The sequence below is a fragment of the Berghia stephanieae genome, unplaced genomic scaffold, assembly GCF_034508935.2.
Source record: "Berghia stephanieae isolate SIO BIC M18660-M18661 unplaced genomic scaffold, UCSD_Bste_1.3 scaffold46, whole genome shotgun sequence".
Classification (NCBI taxonomy): domain Eukaryota; kingdom Metazoa; phylum Mollusca; class Gastropoda; order Nudibranchia; family Aeolidiidae; genus Berghia; species Berghia stephanieae.
In genome coordinates this window covers 1-22,810 of record NW_027625955.1, presented here as the reverse complement: position 1 = coordinate 22,810, position 22,810 = coordinate 1, and the positions used below count along the sequence as shown (strand labels likewise).

The 22,810-nt window shown below is 36.3% G+C and overlaps 3 protein-coding genes and 1 long non-coding RNA gene across 4 annotated transcripts; 3 read left to right on the top strand and 1 right to left on the bottom strand.

Moving 5' to 3' along the window:
- Positions 1-199: 199 nt before the first annotated feature.
- Positions 200-22,023, bottom strand: LOC144961874 (uncharacterized). Its single transcript, XR_013643300.1, has 3 exons — positions 21,794-22,023; positions 13,275-13,489; positions 200-349 (listed from the first exon to the last, which is right to left on the bottom strand). It is a non-coding gene; the product is annotated as an uncharacterized LOC144961874 (long non-coding RNA).
- On the top strand, positions 4,689-9,409 carry LOC144961871 (uncharacterized). Its single transcript, XM_078894912.1, has 3 exons — positions 4,689-5,016; positions 5,801-5,946; positions 8,415-9,409. Exons 1-3 carry the CDS (start codon positions 4,768-4,770, stop codon positions 9,400-9,402), a joined length of 1,383 nt encoding a protein of 460 aa, XP_078751038.1. The 5' UTR covers positions 4,689-4,767; the 3' UTR covers positions 9,403-9,409.
- On the top strand, positions 4,920-7,215 carry LOC144961873 (uncharacterized). Its single transcript, XM_078894913.1, has one exon. It carries the CDS (start codon positions 5,140-5,142, stop codon positions 5,569-5,571), a length of 432 nt encoding a protein of 143 aa, XP_078751039.1. The 5' UTR covers positions 4,920-5,139; the 3' UTR covers positions 5,572-7,215.
- On the top strand, positions 15,440-16,598 carry LOC144961875 (uncharacterized). The gene is made up of 2 exons (XM_078894914.1): positions 15,440-15,562; positions 15,999-16,598. Exons 1-2 carry the CDS (start codon positions 15,452-15,454, stop codon positions 16,596-16,598), a joined length of 711 nt encoding a protein of 236 aa, XP_078751040.1. The 5' UTR covers positions 15,440-15,451.
- Positions 22,024-22,810: the final 787 nt, after the last annotated feature.

The window sequence follows — 22,810 nt, the reverse complement described above, 5'->3', positions numbered from 1 at the left end:
GCATTTATAATAATTAGAATTAGAAGCAGAATTATGGCTCGTCAAAGATGGAATATTGTGGAGGTAACTGTTTACTGAACTCCAGTGATAGAATTCTGACTGCCTGCACTCACCAGCAGACAAGTCCCTGACTAAATTTCTTGTGCCGCCACAAATAAAATCTCTTGAAAACATCGATATAGTAAAATGAAAACCCCACTGCTTTTTCATTCATTTATTAATAAAGAATAGTGATCAAAAAACTAATGCCTAAACACATTGAGCATGGCAAATACAGTGAATATTCTGTATCCTGTACCGATGTGGACAGTCAGCTGACAACAAGTTCTCCACAATCATTCATAAGCACCTGAAAAGAAAAAGAATGTAAAATCATTGGATCTTCAAATCATATTAGAAGCAAGATATAAAAAAGATTGCTCATACCCTTCTTTTCCATGAAATAATTGTAAGAAAGGCACAGCATCATAAATAAAATCTGATTTATTATTTTGCTTGCGGGGCTAATCATCATCAGCTATTTTATTACACGAAGCAATTCAAGTATATGTCCTGTCTTAATGATGACTCCTAAGAAAAGACTTTATTCAATTTTCTCACCCCACTGAGGTGTAAATGGAGTAGGCTACCTTGCCGCTTACAGCGCTTGTCCCTGTCAATTTTTTTTTTATTTAATAACGCCTTATGCCTTACAGGCAGATGTCTCATCCTACATATGGGTTGCTGTTGGCTTGGGATTCCTGTAAAGCGCTTTGAGCATTCATGGATACTGTGCTGTATAAGAATACCTTTCCTTTTTATCCTGACAAAAAAGTAAGTCCTTAGGAGCCTAAAAGCTCTTGGAGCTGGAGCTTATTCCAGTTTCTGTAGCATGAAGCAGACAGTTAGCTTATTTGTTAACCTCTGGATTGGACACTCGTCTATTGCAGATTACTTTCCTAAGCAGTGCAGGTATCCATTTACACTTGGGTGGAGGGAAGCAATTGAGAGTAAATTTCCTTGCTCAATGAAAAATCTTGCGGTAGTTTTCGAACCCGATACCTCCCTGACTAAACCAGCAGAATTAATCAAAATCAAAGTATCCTGAATAATAGTTGAAAAGGACAGCAGGATATCTATGCCCAGTCACTTCCTTGTTTATACACTCAACCAAGGTTTCCTCAAACTCCTCGGTACATGCAAAAAAGTTCTAAGAAACCATACTCCATCATTCTGACTTAATATGACAGAATGCAATGGGGAGTATCAGTGATGTGTGTCTGTGTGTGTGTGTGTCCTTGTAAAGGCGTCAAAATGAGGACATCCATAGGTTACACAAGCCACACAATGAGGACATTTTCAAATAGAGGTCCAACATTTTGGACCTCATTTTTTAAAGACCTCTATGGTCTATGTAATGTCTAGAATGAGGACCTGAAGTGGAAATAAAACGAAGACCTCATTTTGTCCACTTCATTGGTAACGTGTGTATAGCCCATTATACACATATTTTGATCTTATTTTCACACACAACCCACGGGCTCATGAGCAAGTCATTCTCTTGTCATCTTTTGAAATGCTTTATTTGATTGGCTGATTTCAGCCAATCAAATAAGAGTTTAGTACCTAATAGCAGTTCCGATTGTTCTAGTTTCGATTTCCTGGAAAAAGTTTGCGAGGGTCTAAAATCAACATGTCTACTAAACGTTTGACTTTCAAGAACTTTTTTTCGCATTTGCAGGAATTAAATGAAAGGTAAGATATTAAATTATAGTATTTTGTTTTTATTACTTAGTCGTCACACTAATTATTCTTCATAACTTTCTTTCATACTTTCATGTAAACACAGTTTCGACTTCGACAAAGTTGTGACTGTGCCTTGGACTTGTGCTCTTTTTTGACTATTGAAGAAAAATACCAACCGTGTCATTAGTTTTTCTTTCGGATTAAATATTCTATGGCAATATTTCCTTATTGTGTCAACATCTATTGTAAAATTTGAAACAAATGTGTAGTTTGTAAGAATCTAAGTCAATGTTTAGATCTGGTCATGACACGCTTCCTTCGATCTACATTGTTGTGTGTGTCGGGTGGGGGTTATAACAGGCTGGAAACTAAGTTGGCAAAGAACACTGAAACAGTTCCAATTGATATAGAATTAAATAATGCATTGATAGAAATTTTCCCTGTGTGCTCGCTTTCTTCTATCAAGTCATGTAAAAAAAAAAACCCAACTTGATGTCTTATTAATATAATAAGTCGAGTAAGAATACCACTTGACCATAACGTTCTCCATCACTATCACTAACATTTTCTCTGTCACCACTACCTACAGTCACTGAACTCACACTCTGATCATGACCATCATCACCATTGTCAACAAAAATGCTTTAACTTTTACACTTAATATTATCATTGTTGCTGTTATCGTCACTTACTTTTAATGAGTCTTTGCTCATCTCGTCTTATCATTTGTAATGGTAGACCTAATCACTGGGTTTTGATATTTCATACACAGAAAATCACAAAGAGACAACAAAGTATCAGAATCTCCGAAAGAGGATGAAGATAATGAAGTAAACAGGAAACACGACATCTTAAAACCAGAAGCAGAACTTGACCCGAGTGACCCTGATTCTATCAGAAATCCTTTCACTGATAGTTCCTCTAGTGAATGGTATGTTTTAAAAGTAAAATAATTGGGATTGCTAACCTCATTATTTCTTGAAAATTAATTATCTACTCTCCTGGAATGATTCAACATTTTTTAATTACTAAAAGAAATCACGTTGACTATAATATTGATATTGATAATAATTTTGATGGTTAGTGGTCAGACTAATGACCATGAGCAATATGTGATTTTTCGTCTGGTCGGTGTGACCTTTTGAGACACTTAACATTTATTACGACATTCATCACAGATGTGAATATGGTGAGAGTACTACAATATTGTGTAAGTTTCCAGGAAGCTGTTAGAATAAATTAAATGTTCTGTGGTACCTGTTCCTTCTTTTTTCTTCTTTTTTTATGTAGCAATTTATTTATTTAATTTTAAATATTTTATTTGTTCAATTGTTCTGTAAAGGAACAAATACAGATTATTTATATATATATATATATATATATATATATATATATATATATATAAATATATATGAAACCATTTTCTTTCAGGGAGCCCAATTCCACCGATGAAGAAGACATTAAACTTTCAGACGAAGAGATATCAAATAAAAGTTCAAGGTAGGCAAATGGGGATTTGAAAATTCTTAGTCCAGTGTTAATCATATTGCTAAGTAAATAAAAATTAATATATACATAAGCACCGGAAAGGCTAGTCCAAAACTGTGGGTTAATCCGTAATGCAAAAAAAAAAAAAAACCCAACCTATTTCTCTATTGTATTGTCTATAGTGAATAATCTGGAAAGACGGTTAATCTGAGGTAATTTCTTGTTCCCAAACATTTCGTATTAAGCATTGTGACCTCCATTCCAATCAAAATGTCTCATTATAATTGAGATCTCATTTTAACTGATCTCCTATGAAAACAAAGTATGGTAAAAAGAATAAAAAAGGTTGCATTTATAAAGCGCTTATCTACGGTCTAAGCACTTTACAATGACAATTCACTTTCCCCAATAAACAGCAAACATGTAACACATAGGACAAGACAGGCGACCTGTTAGGTGCGTTACAATTTAATGGGACAAAGGCAGAGCTGTCTTAACTGCCAGGTACTCATTTACACCTGAGTTGAGTGAGCTAATGCATTTAAAGGACACAACGCCCTGACAATAATTTCTGGGAGACAAGTTTTTTGTCACCCATCCATTCACCCATCATGTTCAATATGGCTTGACTATTCCAATTGATGAGACGTGGTTCCACTTTGGCCACTATTATTACAACTACTACAATAGATGCCGGATTCAAGCACGGTGTTTGTGAGGAGAGAAAAGTGTGCTTGAATGCGAAATTGACTTTATATTGTTATTTATCTCTAAAAAAAGGGTATTTTTTAACGCCCCTTTAAACACAGAATAGGTTATATAAAAGGCGACACCTCCGATTTAAAGTAAGTGTGCGATAGAACTATGGGATACAGCCGTGAAAACTCTGGTTTTGAGAAAAAAATTCCACTGTGAGATTCGAACCCCTGCCCTCGAGGACCAAAGGCGAGTGACATAACCATTTGGCTTACTTATTTCTGTCTTATTATGATACACGTCTTTTCTTTATCTCTGGTCTTTTTAGACGTTTGCTTTGTGTGGTAATGTTTTTTATCTTTTCTTTTATTTTTTTTTGCATGTGTGTGTTTGTGCTCTTGTAAAGGCGTCAAAATGAGGACATCCATAGGTTACACAAGCCACACAATGAGGACATTTTCAAATAGAGGTCCAACATGTGTGGAATCCATTGTGATGGTGGGTGGATGGGGTGAAAAAATGAAGATAAATTGCCGACCTGACTGCTTTTGGCTAGAGTGTAAATTCATTGAAATGTTCATGTAAATTGTATCTTTTCATGAGTGGACTGAGAAAAATAAGAAAATCGCACTCCATTTTTATCCAGCCACATTATAATTGTTCTATTTCTTCTTATTTCTCAGCTACCCGGTGGATCAACACATCAGCGATTCTTGCTCTTCTTCTGGAAGTGCAAGCCCTCAGTATCCCATGCTGTTCACAACAAACATGAACGCTCCACCAATTGATATACAGCCACAATTTAAGAAATGGAGTAAATATCATTCATGTTTTTATTGTGATAAACAGATTATCAAAATGGCTAGACATTTAGAAATGAAGCACAAAAATGAGTTATCGGTTGGCCAAATATTGTCATTGCCAAAAGGGTCTTATGAGAGAAGGAAAGCTTGGGTGAAGATAATAAAAGAAGGAGATTACAAACATAACTTTGATGTATTGGAAAAAGGAGAAGGTATAATGATTCCAAAATATCGAGGAAAAAATGTACAAGTTGATGCACTTGTTCCCTGTCCCACTTGTAAAGGCTTATATCGCAACAAGAAAGTAGCAGCTCATTCCTTAACCTGCTGTACAAGAAAACCTAGACGGGCCTATAGGGAAGGGAGTCTTATGTAACCTGTACCAAAGAATGTTTCAAAGTCCTTGTGGCAAAATGTCTTACTAAAGATGAAAGATGACTCGATATCCCAGAAGGCAAAAAGCGATGCATTGATTATTGCATTTGGAGAGCGAACATACCACAAACGTGATGTTGAAGAGCACACTGCTGGCCATATTTGTGGTAGAATGAGAGAACTTGCGCGACTCGTAATAGATTTAGAAGATCGGTCAAATGGAAATATTAAATCCCTCACAGATGCTCTCCTTGTGAAAAACTTTGACACCCTTGTCGAAACTGTCCGCAGTGTTGCAGAGTATTCGGACGAAACACATTCATTTGGGAAGGGTTCCCTTGCTCTCAAGCTCGGATTCTCTGTAAAGAAATGTGCATTCATACTGAAGTCACATGCCATCCAAAAGAGTGACCAAATGCAGAAAGATAATGCTGATACTTTTTTATCCCTTTTCACTGGAAACTGGTGTGATCATGGTCATTGATTTTAAACATGACTCAGTCGAGCTTCATTCAATATATAGGCCACCACCCAGTGCAAAAAATAGATTAAAAACATCACTATTTATTGATGAATTCGAGGACTTCCTTCTTCGCCTTGACATGAAGTCAAAGAAAAATATTATTGTTGGAGATTTCAACTTACACTTTGATCGAGACACACCGGATATAAGAAATATAAATAAACTACTTTCGTCACATCACATGACACAGCATGTCACTGAAAAGACACATCGGTGTGGACACATTATTGACTGGGTATTGACCAGCGTTGACATGCAACTAGCGACACCTATCAATGTAGATGATCTTTGCATTTCAGACCATCATTTAATATCTTTTGGCATCAGAGGGGGACAGTACACGACACAAAAACAAAAAAAATAGTTGTTTCGAGAGATTTGAAGAAAATTGACATAGAACTATTTAAAGCGGACCTCTCTCACTCTCTAACTACACATTGTGAGAAAGAAGTGACTGGTGACAATTTTGATAAAGCAGTTATTAGTGTTATGGATAAGCACGCACCTCTCACGACAAGATCTGTGAACATCAGAAAAGAATCACCATGGTACAATTTGGAGGTAAAACGTATAAAGAAAGAGAAAAGAAAAGCGGAGAAGAAATGGAAAAAATCTGGCCTGACAATTGATAAGGAAACTTACATATCATTCAAACATAGACTCAAAGAGGTGACAATTAAGGCAAAGCGTATCTACTATCTTGATAAAGTTGATAACATAAAAGTCCGAAGGAGTTTTATAAAATCTCAAATAAGCTTCTAGGCAAAGAGATCAAAACAAGCCTGCCACACCACACTGACGACAAGCAACTCGCGGACTGCTTTGTAGAGTATTTCATGAATAAAATAACAACGATACGGAGTGAACTTGACACAGACGAAACAGAAGCAGAATATACCTCTTTTTATGGTGAACCCTTAACATCTTTCAAAGAAATTTCAATAAATGACACAAAGAAAACGATTCTCTCTAGTCCTAGCAAATCATGTAGGCTCGACCCTTTACCAACATCCCTTTTGAAGGAGTGTATTGATGAACTTGCACCTTACATCACTGAATTGATTAATCAATCATTAAGGGAGGGAGTTGTTCCAGAAAGCTTCAAGAAAGCATTGGTGAAGCCATTGTTGAAGAAAGCGGGACTTGACAGTGATAATTTTAAAAACTTTAGGCCTGTATCAAATCTACCATTCATTTCCAAAATTCTAGAAAAGATTGTACTAAAACAACTTTCTTGTCACGTGAAACATAATAACCTCGATGAGTGCTTTCAATCGGCCTATCGGCAAAATCATAGCACAGAAACAGCATTGATGAGAATCACAAATGACTTGCTGCAAATTATTGATCAAGGAAAAACCACCATCCTTAGTCTTCTCGATCTTTCGGCGGCCTTTGACACCATCGACCATGCCATCCTCCTTCGAAGGCTACAAGTTACTTTCGGCATATCGGGCACTGCTCTAAACTGGTTTGCATCATATCTTACTCAAAGAACTCAATCAGTTTTAATTGGGGAAGTAACTTCGTCAGAGCGTGACCTTCATTTTGGTGTACCTCAAGGATCCGTTTTAGGTCCAGTCCTTTTTGTACTTTACACTTCTCCTGTTGTGAGAATCTTAGAGCAACATTCTCTCGCTTACCATATGTACGCCGACGATACCCAGATATATAGCATGTGTTTGCAATCCGATATAGTTTCAAAGATAACTGTTTACGAACAATGCATCAACCATGTGATGAGATGGATGTCTGCAAATAGATTAAAATTAAATGGCGACAAGACTGAAGCCTTATTCATTGCTAGTTCAAATAATAAGACAGATCCATTTACACTGGCACTGGCAATCAACGATAATGACAAAATACAACTCACACCATCAGCAAAAAATCTCGGCATCACCTTAGAGAGTGATCTGTCTATGAACAAACATATTAACAATGTGAGAACAAGTGCTATCTGCATTCTAAGAAATATCAGAACAATCAGACCATTTATTAATAGGGAAACTTGCAACAAATTGGTAACATCTTTGATATTCCCGAAAATGGACTACTGCAATGCACTATTTGTTACAAAGGACAAAATAAACAAACTCCAGAAAATACAGAACATGGCAGCCCGCGTTGTACTACAGAAAGACAGAAAAACTGCAGCTCCCGAATTACTACAGCAGCTGCATTGGCTGCCAGTGGACCAGCGGATTAAATATAAATCTTCAACTATCGTTTTCAAATGCCTGGAGGGCTCGTCACCAGCATATCTCTCAAACCTCGTTGAACGGTATAACCCACAGCGATCGCTTCGATCAACGAACGACCTCAAATTGAAAACACCCCGCTGTCGAGTGAAGGCTGGTGAACGCGCCTTTCAGCATTCTGGTCCAAGGCTGTGGAATTTACTACCACTAGAGATACGTTCTTCGTCTTCACTAGAGGAATTCAAGCGTCGATTGAAGACATTCTTATTCCGACAGGCTTTCTTTTGATTATGTGTATAATTAGCGTTGTTCGTGTACTGTGTTAGGGCTTCATGATTAAGTTAATCTATGTTATGCGCCCAGAGCCCTCCTGATGAAGGGATGTTTGGCGCACTATAAATCTATACCATTATTTTATTATTTTTTTTATCACATTTCATCATCAGCAAGCCAATCACTAGAAAGAAGGAAGTTCAACAGCCCCCAACTACTCCCTTGTTGTCAGGATGTAGAAAAACTGTACAGTTATGTTAAGAATTTAAAAGTGGATGATTATCCCTCTGTAGCAAAAGCAGCTTTGTGTGAAATTTCTCTTTTCAACAGAAAAAGAGGTGGTGAGGTTCAGCGTTTGACTCTAGAGAATTTAGAAATGGGCAAAAAAAATCAGGAACCCGTTGATGATGAGATCATTCAATCTCTTACAGAAACAGAAAGAAGACTTGTTCAAACATTCACTGGCATAGAAATCAGAGGCAAATTCAATCGCCGGGTAGCTGTACTACTGACACACTCAATGTTGACCAAGATTGACACCCTCATGAGGGAAAGAGATAGATTATCAATAAAGAGCAAATACCTCTTCGCTACTCCAAATAGAGAGAGGCCATATCGTGGAAGCGATGTCATTAGAGTTATGGCAATTGAAGCTGGTGTTTCCAATCCACATATTTTTACCGGGACGTCTTTAAGAAAACAAGTTGCAACTATATCCCAAGCTTTAGAAATTTCTGACACTGAACAAGACCAGTTAGCTCAATTTCTGGGACATGATATCCGCGTTCACCGCGATTTTTATCGCTTACCTCATGACATTCTCCAAAAGGCCAAAGTTGCAAAAATACTTATGAAAATCAACGCTGGGAAAAGCACTTCTGTGGAGGACTACTCACTGGAAGGAAATTTTGAATTGGAACCAGATAACAACAGTAGCTCAGGAGAGTCAGATATGGATGAAGAAGTGGAGAAATGCCAAAAAGACACACAAGAATTAGGGCCAAGTGAGATCAAGGAGCCATACGCTATTGTAGACAGATATGAACGTGTGGGACTTAATGAGAATTCCTCTGATACGAGAAAAAGTGGGAAAAGGCATAAATGGACACAAGCAGAAAGACATGCAGTTCTTAAACACCTTTCGGTATTCATAAGAATGAAAAAAGTACCCGGTAAAGCAGATATTGAAAGAGCAATAAATCAAGAACAATGTCTAAATGCAAGGTCATGGCGAAATGTTAAGGATTTCTGTTACAACGAAATAAAAAAATCTGTAGGAAAGTATTCGTCCAAAAATAACAGTAACCTACAAGATTGATTATATCACATCCATATAACAATTGTTGTCACTTTCTTTTTTAACCTTCTCTTGATATAAGAAATATTGTGTACATGATATCTTTCAGATATCAATGACTCTTACGATGGCTGAACATGTCTGTCTATAAAATTGCCCGTTGCTAAAGAAGTTTTTTTTAGCTAATGGATGATTGTTATGTAACTCAAAACATAGTTTTTATTTAATAGTGTTTTTAATGGACGATTGTGTTTTATCTTTGTCTTGCTGAATGAAATGCACTATCACACATAACTTGTGTGGTGACATGAGTACTTTTAAAATTATTTCCTTTACATGATAATTTGTATTGCTATGTGGTCTAGGGGTTAGCAACACGACTTCTGATCCAGTGTTAACTGAAGTCATGGATTCAAACCCCATTGAGTAGTTGAGTCCTTGATCGGAAAAAGCGCTTAAATCCCATGTTCGAGTCTAATATGCTGCATGACCCGCCCTTTGTGTTGAGTGTTGTTGTGGCTGGAGACCCATTGTAAAGTGCTTTGAGCACGTTTAGTGGATATTGTGTTGTATAAATGCTCTCTTTTGTTAATAATTTTATATATGATGAATTGTTAAAAATGACTGTTTCTAATCCAAATGCAGTCACCTGGGCTAGTCTAGTAAAAACGTTATTGTACCATTGTGGTCTGGGGATTTATTGGGAATTACAAAGTGTAAAACATGTTGATTTGTTCTTGTCTCTTTACAAAGAATACAAGGCATGTATATACAAGAATGGAATGAAGAGGTGGCAAATACAGGTTCATTTAAACTTTTCAAGAACATCAGGTCATAATTTAAATATGAAGAATACTTGAATATGGTGAACATGTCTCACCGTATTTCTATCACAAAAATTAGACTTAGTAAGTTGGCATTAGGGAGAGGCTAAATAGGCTACATTAACTTGTTCATTGGCCTTGTATGATTAATACTGTTGAGTGTATTTACTCATGGAGCCAGTGAAGGAAGGATACAGTGGGCTGAACACCTGCTTGTCTATTTTTCCTGTTCCATAGTCATCTCCAACTTGCACTTGACCTTGTCCTTTAAATGGTACTTAAGGTTTAGTGCACAGTTGACCACTACACTGCAATAGACGGTATTTTCAGGGGTTGGATAAACAAACAAGTTTGCATTTGTTTCTAATAGAACGAGGGAGATGGGGTAAAAATAGGTTAGAGAAAAAAGTATATATGTGAGCTTGGTGGGATTATTGAATATGGATATTGGCTCTTATATAACCTAGTTTGTGTTGAAAGCGCCGTTAAACCCCACAAACAAACAAACAAGAATATGAATATCACTGTCTGTTAGTTTTTCCTCGAATATGAATGAAAGAAATATATGTTGTCTAATTCAATGTTGATTAATCGGTAATCCTAATATTCACAATTTCTTACGAATTATGAAAAGTACTGAATTTAACACTGTGAAAAGGTTGGAAATGCTATGTTTTAGAATTCTCAATCAATATGGAAGGGAATTGATGGCAACAAGAAATAAAGTACCGAAGATTTCTAATCAAGTTAAAATAGAAAATTAATCTGAGTACATGAATAGTAAATAAAGTGATATACCATCATCATCATCATCATCAACATCATCATCATCATCACCATCATATTTTTTTTCACAAATGTTTTTGTTATGATTATATAGATTGTATTTGAAAAATTGGTTGAAAACCTAATAAAAATGTTATTTGTTAAAATATGAATCATGATGCCTACATTTCTTCACTTTTTAAATGATTTGTATGATTTAGATAAATGTAATTCAATGCACTTTCTGTGTGATGGGATGAACTCAAAAAGGATCATTTTTTAATGTATTTTTCCCCGGGCCTCTAACCCTTACCGCCATGGTTAATGCTGTTACTTAATATTGAAATCCAATTCAGTGTTACTCATTTCAAACTTGAATTTTTTTTTACCTAAAGTAGTAGCTTTCATTCATCCATCAGACTTTTATCATACCTTTTTCTGGTTAGTATTAGTTATTTTTACTCATTCTTTCATCAACCTTAAATGTTATTATTAAATTTATTCTATCCTGATCCTAAAGAGGAACACAGGTGAACACAGGATCCTATATTCCCCATATACTTACTTGTTATGCTTACATGTAGCTTATAATTTTTGTTGTGTATTTTTATTTTATATTTGATCTTTATACATCATGAATCGGCATTCAAAGCTACTAAAATTATCTATGATTTTAATCGTCGAAATATTATTTGGTTGGTTGTGTATCAGTAACAATCAAGTGAAATTTTCTTGGTTCATGATAAACATGACAACACTTATTTAATTTAGTTTCGTGAACATTCCCAATCAACGTAATTGTAATTAATACAAAGTCAATCGAAATGTGTTTAATAAAGTTTCATTTAAAATTTATTCTTGCCTTTTGATGATTATTCAACAGTTGTGGCAATTTTTAAAATGTTTCATTGTGGTTTGTTTTGTCACACGTCTATGATTCATGATGGCGTTTTAAGTTTGTTTCATACAGTGCACCCTGCCTGGAGAGGTCACGTTTAATTGGATGGAGGTTGTATGCAATCAGTAGGGTTGTATCGCACTGTCCCATACAAATCCACCAATTGCACATGCTTTATCAGTGCCTGCTCCCATATTGCTCATGGGGAGATTTTGTAGCTGGATTAAAGAAAAACAAAATGGGTATTTCAGTTCTCTTCGCAAAAATTGCAAATAATTTGAGAGCTGTTTGAAGTTTTTATCAAAAAAAAAACAGTGCTACTGGAGTTTGGTTAGATCCAGCTCGGCTTGTACAAGATGCATTGTGCTGGTGTGGTCCTGATTCAATACGACTCTTATCCTGTCTGGAAGCAAATTTGTGCATGTATTGGATTTGAACCTCTATAACTACTATTAATAATTTGTACAAGTTAGCTAAAGGCAAATCAGTGCCAGAAAGGCACAGAGAGAAGGCATGTTGAGCTGGCATTGGTTTCATTTGATTTTTTTTTAAAAATCCTTTTTCTTCAATCTTCATCTACTATTCATTACCCTATCGCTTAATATGAGATGCATTGTACTTATGGGGCTGAATGGGCAGGTGATTGGACTATGGATCAAGCGGTCCAAATTCGAACCTGGCTAAGTCCATTGCAATTTTTCAAGAAAATTTACTGATTGCTCCATTCAACCAAGGTGTAACAAGTACCGGTTTTGTTGGGGGAAAGTGTCTCTGCGATAATACTAGCATCCTGAATCCTATTGGGAGTAATGCATCATTGGTGTCTTACTTCATTCTTACCCAAACTGGAATAAGCTCCAACTCTCATGAGTCTTAGTTACCAAGTTATGGTAATGGGTTTTTATTATTCTATGACCTCAATCTGTTCTCACACAAATCATAAGGCCTCATTCCACATACACACTGGTTACACATTACCCATCATTGGACCTCCTTTGGCCACATGTCCCCATTTTGATTCGTGGCAATATAAAGCTTCAAATAATATTTAACTCAAATTTAAAGTTGCAGTCATCTTGTGGATCATTGCCTCTTGCCAGAAAGTCTTATAAAAACTGTTTAAAGCAGTTCTTTCTATAGGGCCTCATTGTGCGTTTGAATGACACAGACCTCATTTAAGGCCGAATACACGTGTGTGTGTGTGTGTGTGTGTGTGTATGTGTGTTTGTGTGTTTCAGCATGTGTATGCATCAAAAAAGTTTACACAGCTGCAATGTTTTGTAGCTGGGGTTGAACACACACATTGCTGTCCCAGAAAATTAATGATCGAAATCACAGAGTGCATTAATAATTAAAATGAAATTATATCTAATTTTGAGATTCATAACAATAGAACCCAAACTTACCTCCATGTTGTGAATGTGGTTTCTCTCCTGTTGTAGAATCAGCAACTGTTTCTGCGGCTCTGTCAAACCCATGGGAAGTTCAAGTATTTGTGCCACTATAGTTTCCTTTTTGTGGTAGTTCATGTAATGTTTAGATATCTTTGAGGTAAACATTTTCTTGCAGTAATCTGATTTTGAATACATCTTTTTTTCTCTTTTTGGAAATGGCATAGTTACTAGAAAATGAAAACAATAATATGACAGAAATAAAACTCAGAAATGACATCAGAAGAGAAGGAGATAAAATTAAGAGCAGGTATCCCAATCCAGTCCATTTCTGTGTAACGGGCCTGAAAATCTCTAATTTTCAACCAATTTCACTTGAAGCAATCTATATTTCTATTTAAGTTACAGGGATTAAAATTATATCACTGAAAAGCTTATCTATTCTCCTTCTAAAATATGTCAGATTTGATGATTTTTCTTGCAAAAATAGTTTATTAGACCCTTGTAAAGAGCATGACATAATACGTTTTTTATCGCGGCGAATAAACGAAATTTTATGGGTAACCATTTTTTAACCGCCAACGCTACTAGTACTTTTGTTGGATCGTGTTACAAATAGCATTATTAGAAAGGGAATTAAAAGCTCTTTCTAATGATACCAATAACAACGTGATTTATTTACAATAAAACCCTAAAAAATCAAAATATTTCAGAAAAAATACCTAAAATCGGCAAAAAATCACAAATTTCGATTTTTTAAAGCCAAAAATAGGATTGGAAACATTTTTTCTTTATAATATCTAAATCTCGATGGTTTCCGAGATTTGTACCACCCGCGGGAGTTCCAAACGTCAACACAACGCGAGCATTCCATTTTCACTTTTGATTCCGGCGTGCCTAGCATCGTTGTCTCAGTTGAGTCTCAGTCAAGTGAAGTGTCTTTGTGTTATTCAATTCATAAAATGGATATGAACTCAACAGATTTTTAAAAGAATCACTAGGTAAGTGTTTTAATTTGGCTTTTATTAAATCAATTTTACATTTAATTCTATCTTTTATATAAATGATGATGTTTTATTATCGTCCGCTGACTTGGACAAGAATGAAAATATTGAGAATGACCTCATTTTGAAACTCCATGTCAGAACAGATCTCTGTTAATTTTTTACACCATGAAATCCTAATTTGTTTTTTCATGATATCATAAAATATAAGTTAATTCAACATGTGTAGGACATTTGCTGACTTCAAAGTCAAGAATTGTGTTTAAATCTTTCTTCAAACACGACCTAGCAACATCGGCATAAAAATCCAAGATGGCGGCACCCGACCGAGTGCGTTTGTTTACAATTGACGGGGAATAAGCACACTCCTGAAATTATGTGTTGCTTCAATTAAATTACTTTTTTTGGGTCTCCAAATCAATCCTTAAGATAGGTAGAAGTTAAGTAACGATTTTCGGCTTTCATGTTTTTTATTGTTTATTGACAATTGAGTCAAACAGTGAACTGGCCATTTCCAATGATAATGTTAGATGCTCAAATTTGTGGATAGGATCTCTCTCTCTCTTTCTATCTATTTATTTCTCTCTCCCTCTACCCCCCCCCCCCCCCCCTCCCACTCTCCTTCTCTATACCTATTCTTCTCTCTATATCTCCTTTTTTTCATTTTTTCTCTCTCTCCTCCTCACTCCCCCCCCCCCCCCCCCCAACTCTCTTTCTCTCTTCTCTCTCTATCTCCTTCTCATTTTTTCTCTCATTGTCTAATCTTTGTCCCCTCTTACACCTATCTCTCTCTCTCATCCTCGCACACATACTCGTTCTCTTTCTCTCCTTCTCCTATCCCCCCCCCCCCCCCTTCTCTCCATACAAACAACCAGTTGGCTACCTTACCTATGGAATTTTCTTTTTCAGAATGTTCAAATATTGTGTACTTTGTGTTCATTGGTAAAGTAACTTTAGCACCACTCTTCTTGTATCATATTTTCTTTCTTTTCAAAATGTTCTAAATAATGCTTTGTTTTTAGATTAGGCATAATATAGTAGATAAGAATAAGCTTAAATATCCATGATGGTAATAGTAATGGTTGGCAATGTAGAAAGTTTGAAATCCCATTTTTTGTGACCTGTTTTGCTACTTATTGACTCTTGATTACTTTTTTTTTCAGTTGATGATGACTATGAGGAAATGAGATGAAGGGGAAAGGTCGGCGACCTGATGCTTGTTGGAGTGCCCCTTTAACTAATCAAGTTCTTCTTCAGCTACACTTTCTGCGATGTGTGGGGGGATCATCTGAGGCCAAGGTATGTATTGCATCTGAGACCCTATGGTTTGCAAGTACCCTACTCACAAGCACAGAAGCTGGTATTAGGTGCAGTTGAGTTATTACATATCATTACTATTTCATTATTTTAAAGCCCTTCTACATACCACCAGTAATTGATTCTCTTCTATCAAGCAGAAAGTATTGAGATCCATACAGTAGCAATCAAGTTACTGCCCAATTAATGCTACAAAAACCAAGATATACCGTAGAACTAGTAGAATGTAAGGTTCTGTCTCTGAGGGACTTCTATTTACTGCATTCAACCTGTTCATATTTCAGTGCTCATATCATGCTGCTGTTTTTACCCCATGTAGTTAAGTCGGATTGTTTACTGCTTTGCTTATATTTCATAAATCTGCTCCAGCAGCTTACCTGCAGTGTGTGATCATTTTTCATTTATTTTCTTTCTGCAGATTGCAGAGTGGTTTACGTACCTCTATCCGGAGTGTGTCTTACTTGTCCAGAGGATAGGACTACTCATCGCCAGGAAGTTGGATATGGCTAGGTCAATCCACGACCCAGCAGAGCGTAAAATTTTCCTCAATGAAATTCTTGACTATGATTACTTGTCGCCTTCGCTGAGTGCCGTGAGCATCACTCGCAATGTGCTCTTATTTCGGACACAGCAGGGTTTGCCAGAGTCCTTCTTACTTGATTGGCTCTTACATGTTCTGAAGCTCGGACCAGTTCATCATAAATCCATTAGAAATGCTGTCAAGTCAACAACGGCAAAAATGGCAAAATTAAGGGAAAATATTCGTCGTGATCCAGGGAAGGTGACATCTTTTGCCAGTTCGACTTTTGAACCTTACTTTACACCTGGATCATCAACATCTCTGGTGTCTACAGTCTCTCCAGTATCAACATCTGTCTCTGCACTGTCAGTGCTGACTCCAATGTCAGCCTCTGACACTCCAGTGTCGTTGCTCACCACGGCCTCGACAGTGTCAACGCTCACCACTGCCTCGACAGTGTCATTGCTCACCACTGCCTCTACAGAGAAGGAAAATTGATGATAGTGAGGAAAATGTATGTGATCAGTCTGATTCTGATGTGGACGATGACTATGATGAATTTCGATTCACAAGTCAAGGTCAATGGGTAGCAGTTTTTTATGACCAAGTTCCATGTTGGTCACCATTATCAGTGATCAACAGGCTTATGTGAGGTTCCTCGTCGACTCTTCTGTTCGTGCCTCTACTTACAAGTGGCCTGTTGTTGAGGACATTGCAGAAGTGGAGTCCAAGTATGTCTTCAGGTTGGACTTCGAATTGACATCTTCTGCAAGTCCTTGACTTTGGACAGTTGCTGATAAGGCTATTACAAAGGCTTATCACCGCTTGAAGGGTATTATTTGATTGGATTTGGGTGAGAATTGTCCATTAATGGATTTATATTGCTCATACAAGGTGAATTTTGTGTTGGAACATCTGTTTTGTCTCATCTTATCACATTTCCTTTTTTTCCCCAGAGTCAATAATTTTATCTGGTCGACCGTGTTTTGGCCAGTTTTTAGATTGCTTTCAAGGTTATCTGCTGCAGTCTGACTGTGAATATGCTACATCCATGCATAGTTTATTACTTTGCAATTCTTTTAAGACTAAAATGGTTATTCTGTGGCTGTTTCAAAATTTTCTATGAATTTTTGAAAATCATGGATTTTTTATATTTTTTGATTGTGGCATCCAAATTTCATTTCATTTCAAGAGTATTTCTAAATGAAAGGGTCTAGTGTTAAATGTTGTTTTAAGTCTACAATTTTCTGTTTATTTTGAGGTATATTTGCACTATTTATTATCCTTAGTTATTTTTTAATGAATTTTTGAAAATTGGTAAATTTGACGAAAAATCAGTTATTTCCCTTGATTGCGAAAAATAACAAAATTTCCATTTTCAGATCTCAATAGCTCTTTAACCGTGTTACTTAGCGCACGGGAAAAAATTAGACAAAGTGTGTGGGTACAAGTCTTTATGTGAAAGTGATCCTTTGGGTTCTTAGTCATTTACTTTTCTTAGAATGAGATCTCAAAAATGGAGTATTGTGCAATGCGAAAGAGTGTACTTTTTCTCGCTATTTCGAAAGGGCATAACTTTTTTATTTTTTAATATTTTTAAATAATTTCTTCTGTTCTGTACATCAATCAACACGTAGTTTGAAATAAAAAGTCTTGGATTACTATTTAAAGCTATCTAAATTTTGGTCTGGAATACCAATTAAGAGCTAAGCAAGTTCCTTATTTGACAGTCTGCATACAGTGGACATTGCTCATACTTATAACGAGAAATCAGTTATAATGAGGCTGATACAAATCCCTGTTTATTTTCCTTCTAAATCCTTCTTAAATATGGTCACCAATAAGGAAGTCCTAATTGCTGAAAAGTCACTATAACTATAATGTTGATAAAGTTAATCTGTCGACTTGTATGAGTGACAAAAAAATGCATAAAAACACCCACACCTCAACACTTTATTGCTGACCTTCCGATACAGAACCTCCATATTATTGGTACCAACCGTCACACATGTAATGAAAGGTTAACATCACATCACCATCATATAAATAATACCATGAAACTTAGTCTCCACTGTCAATGAGGGTGTTACATTCACACCCATGTCATCGAACAGCAAACACTTTGTCTATGGTCTCTCATAACTAGTCAGTTATAAAAAGGTAACCATAACAGTCCTACCTCAATTTAAGCGGTGTCCACTGTATTACAGTCGACTTCCGATAAGCTCAACTTCGTTAATCGCAACATTTCCCATGAAACATAATCAATTCTATTTAAAAGTCACTGGTTAATCGTAACTCCACTTCGGTTAATCTCAACAAATTTTTGAGGCGAGGCTACTACACTCATGAAAATCGAGTCAACAGAAATTTCAATTTTGTCATGTATGACATGCGATCTTGAGTTAAATTTTGCAATGCAGTGAGAGGGGGGAGGTATGGGTTGTCATCTCACCTCACCACATTATCCAAACCAGCCGGTCCCAAGCCTATGTAAACTCAAATAGCAAGTGTAGCAATATATAAACAGAGCAGAAACTGAACTTCACTTAATCACAACTGTTTCCCGTTTCCCGAGGAGTTGCAATTATCCAGAGTCAAATGTATGTTTTATTTTCAAATGATCTACATACATTATGTATAAAGACACGGGCTGCCTCAGCCTGCTTTGAATTTCATTTCATTCCTTACGATGTAAATGTCATAAATTGAAGAAAATGAATGACATTCATTAGGCAGCACAAAATAATTGTGATATGTGTCGAGGAATCATCTATTTTACATACAAGTTTATGAATGAATTTAACTAAAAAAAATTCAGGTGCGTTGGTCTTGCCCAGAGCTATCTTCGTTGTGTCTAGAGATGTCAAATTCTTTACCTTGAAAAATAGTGATGACACGGAAAGTTAGGACAGTGATCAACTAAAGTGACAAAATATTGTTTGAGAAAAAAATGCCTATAGATTATGGCATGACTACACTTGAACATGTGTCCTAGAACTCCTCAGGACGCAAAAAAATTCAGAGAAACAGTGCTCTATCATTACAACTTAAAACGACTTTAATGAGCAAGGAAAGGGGTGGTTGGGGGTGTCAGTGATGGGGCGCTGGGTATAGGGTCTGATTTTATATGTATCAAAATACCTTAACGCACATGCAATGAATGATAATAACAGGCAGCACACGTTAATTGTGATATTTGTCGAGCACGGCGTCTAAACTGCACTATAAATCTGACCGTTTAGTTTCCCGCTGTTCCGAGCGCCGACGTAACCTCACCCGACAGGTAACCGGGGTCAACAGCGGTCAGCCGATATCAATTCCCAGAACGTAGATTTGACGTGCATTGGGTGATACCAATGGATGATTTCCGTACCAATTAACCTCACGATCTTCGTGACGATGCAATTCCACCCAAATGCAAAGAATTCTCGCAGACCTCCTCTTTCCATCGGTCCAATTTTTATTTCAATATCTCCAGTACTTATTCCACAAGCCGTGATTCAAATTCACCTATTTTTCTATAACATTTAAATAAAATTACTTGTAATTACCTCAGGATTCTAAAAAAACGTTGCTATAAACTTCAAATTTTTTTTGGTGTGATTCACAAGGCACAAGTTTTACTACGAAATGAGGTAAGTCTCATTTACTCTTCAGTTTTCATTATTTTGTAATGATTATTTTTCCGCCGTAGGTCAGGTAATAATGATATTACCTCTTTAGCCTTGTTCTTGAAACGTAATATTTCGCTGCGGTTTTATTGTTAATTATATTTTTATTTTTTATTTTTTTCAATGATGAGTTAATTTGATTTTTAAATTGCATAATTTGAATTATCTTGCTAATGTTTAATTTTAAATGACATTGTGTGTTGGGCCTCAACTTAGCTCAACTGCTTGTTAGAATTTTCCTGCCCCCCCCCCCCCCCCCCCCCTTTCTTTCACCAAATTGGGTGAAGTATTTGGTTTTTCTTTTTCCAAATTTTATGTACGCTGTTATGTATGCATGGATATGAGAAGTAATACAGAGTGTTTTAGAACTCATTTTATTCATTAATTCACTATATCATTGCTTACATCGCTCAGTCAATTTTGAATTTTCTCTTACAGCATGGACCACACAATTGCAAGTCATAACCAAGTAGTGAATTCATTATGTAGGACATGGGGTATGATTTGTTTAACACAGAAATAGAAACGTGCCCGCAAGAAACCATTTAAATGTTCAAATTATTCTAATGACATTCTTTTAGTCTATGGGACTGACACGGCATTGGACAAGCAAGGAGCACACTCATAATTTATGTGTAAAAAGTACACATTATAAAGCACATTGAACACACGACTCATTATCTTCTTTGTATTTGCTCATTGCCCATACGCTAATAATAAATAAATCAACCTTGAAACGGGGTGCACTTGCATGTTTGATATCGACAGAGTAGAATATAACAACAAACTCCAAAACGCAGGAGAGACTTTCAAATCTCATGCACGAGCCACTCACCCTCAGGGATGGTCCTATTGCCTCTGAATTGGACAGAATACCGCATTACACAACAGGCTTACCACAGCAGGTCATTCATTGGCAACCACTGCCACAAATACTTACAAGAAAAAGTCTACACTTACAATTATCCAACAAACAAAGAACTGCACCCACGACCCACTCATCATTGATGACGCATGCAGTATTGGATTAATTTTCGACAATATAGACAAGGCCTATAGTCATGTGCACAACTTTATATCACACACAAAATCGATCAAAGCAGACACAATCCAATATATTCAAAGTGCAATAAAACATTATACGGATACATACAGAAAATATTTTCCAAACAAAATAATCCCAAAACAACACCTCCTTGAGTACCACTGCATACCACACATCACTCAATATAAGTTTGGACTTAGACTTCTTGGAGAACAAGGCACAGAGAGCTGTCACCAAACAACAGCAAAATTGGGAAAAAAAGAGCATCCGACATTATCAATGATATGAATAAAATGCGATTTGTCATCAATGCAATGCAGTTAAAGACCAGCCCCAAACTACACTGACGAGTTTGAATGCTCGTAGCGGATATATTTTTGTTGAGGAAAAATACGTTTTTTGTGAGGAGAAGTATTTACATCTTGTCTTTATAATACATAAAATTCAAACAAATCCATAGCAACGTTTTTTTTTTTCTCTAATTTTTGAAATGTTGCACCCACTATATTTTTTGTGTAATTTGTTACCGTTCATTGATAACTTATATTGAGAAATCTAGTAATACTATGAAAAAATAAAAAACACACAGTAAAAGTAGAAAATATAAACTTTTATACCAAGTCGTGATATTTCAACTCATTCAATATGGGTGTCTAACAGACAATAAAACAAAACATTGTTAAATTGAGTGAAACGGCAATCCCCGTTAGGTAAATTCCTCTCTGTGATTGACCGCTCACCGTGACCGGGTCAGCAGGTGTCAGGAACGGGATACCGTCTCAACTAAACTGTTGTCGTTGTGTACGCCGTTCGAGGAATCATCTATTTTGCAACAAGTTTATGAATGAATCAAACTCAAAAATATTTAGTGACCAGAGGAAAGTTTTACTTTCTAGCACCTTGTCAGTCAACAGTCCTCAAACCTTGAGCTGCACGTTAAACAATACATATTATAATTGTGAGAAATAACTTACTGTTAGTGCTAGAGAAGAAACTTTTCAAACAGGTGCGTTGGTCTTGCCCAGAGCTATCTCTGTTGTGTCTAGAGATGTCAAATTCTTTACCTTGAAAAATAATGATGACAAGGAGAGTTAGAACAACGATCAACCCAAATGGAGAAAAAAAAATGTTTATAGCTAATGGTATGACTACACTTGAACACGATTTCCTCAAACTCCTCGGGAGGCTAAAGAGTTTGAAGAAACATGGCTCTATTATTACAACTTAAAAAGAATTCAATGATCAAGGAAAGGGCTTGTAGGGGGTGTCAGTGATGGGGGGGGGGGGGGGGGTCCGAGTTTGTATGTATCAAAATGCCTTAACACACATGCAATGTTCAGTTGCTGGGGTAACTCGCACAGGGTTGTATCAGTAAATGTGCGGTCCCAGACTGCATTAAAAAGCAATTATATTTATTCATTTTAAAAAAAAATGTCAGGGCGAATTTAGTTTTGAGGAAGGAATAGACAGAAAACAAAGAATAATAAAATCCGGGATATTTGAATGAGTTCAAGACAACCGTGTTCGAGTGTAGTGTTTGCTTGTTGGTCTATTATTGCTATAGGTCTCTAGCAACACAATGTAGCTTATATCAGATACCGCTGAAACAAAAACATGCAATTCAAAAATCAATAAACTATACTATACAATAAAAATAAACTCATAGCCTAAATAATCCTACATATAATTATAGTAAGACTAAATACAAGAGTAAAGATGATTTACAATGAAAACAATATCATCTGCCATACAAGATAACAAACACAGAAGGGAAAAGAAGAGAGTAAGAGGAACAGAAGGAGGGAAAATAGGAGGAAGGAAGAAAAGAAATGGACACCCTACCAGTAGCGCATTCCAACCACACCTTGAGTGCAGTGACTGCATATTTTAAACCTGTAACAATCATTGATGAAAGTTGGTATATAGAGCACTTATAAACCAATTAATGGAAACAGTTGAAAAGGATTATTCTTTGATGAATCCATGTATGA

Bases quoted from the DNA above. Each gene is read 5' to 3' on its own strand.
- LOC144961875 (XM_078894914.1), top strand. From the start codon at position 15,452: ATGAAGGGGAAAGGTCGGCGACCTGATGCTTGTTGGAGTGCCCCTTTA. The intron at 15,563-15,998 runs GTATGTATTGCA...TTCTTTCTGCAG, and splicing joins GGGGATCATCTGAGGCCAAG to ATTGCAGAGTGGTTTACGTA.
- LOC144961871 (XM_078894912.1), top strand. From the start codon at position 4,768: ATGGCTAGACATTTAGAAATGAAGCACAAAAATGAGTTATCGGTTGGC. The intron at 5,017-5,800 runs GTAGCAGCTCAT...CACATGACACAG, and splicing joins GCTTATATCGCAACAAGAAA to CATGTCACTGAAAAGACACA. The intron at 5,947-8,414 runs GTACACGACACA...TCTTTTCAACAG, and splicing joins TTTGGCATCAGAGGGGGACA to AAAAAGAGGTGGTGAGGTTC.
- LOC144961873 (XM_078894913.1), top strand. From the start codon at position 5,140: ATGAAAGATGACTCGATATCCCAGAAGGCAAAAAGCGATGCATTGATT.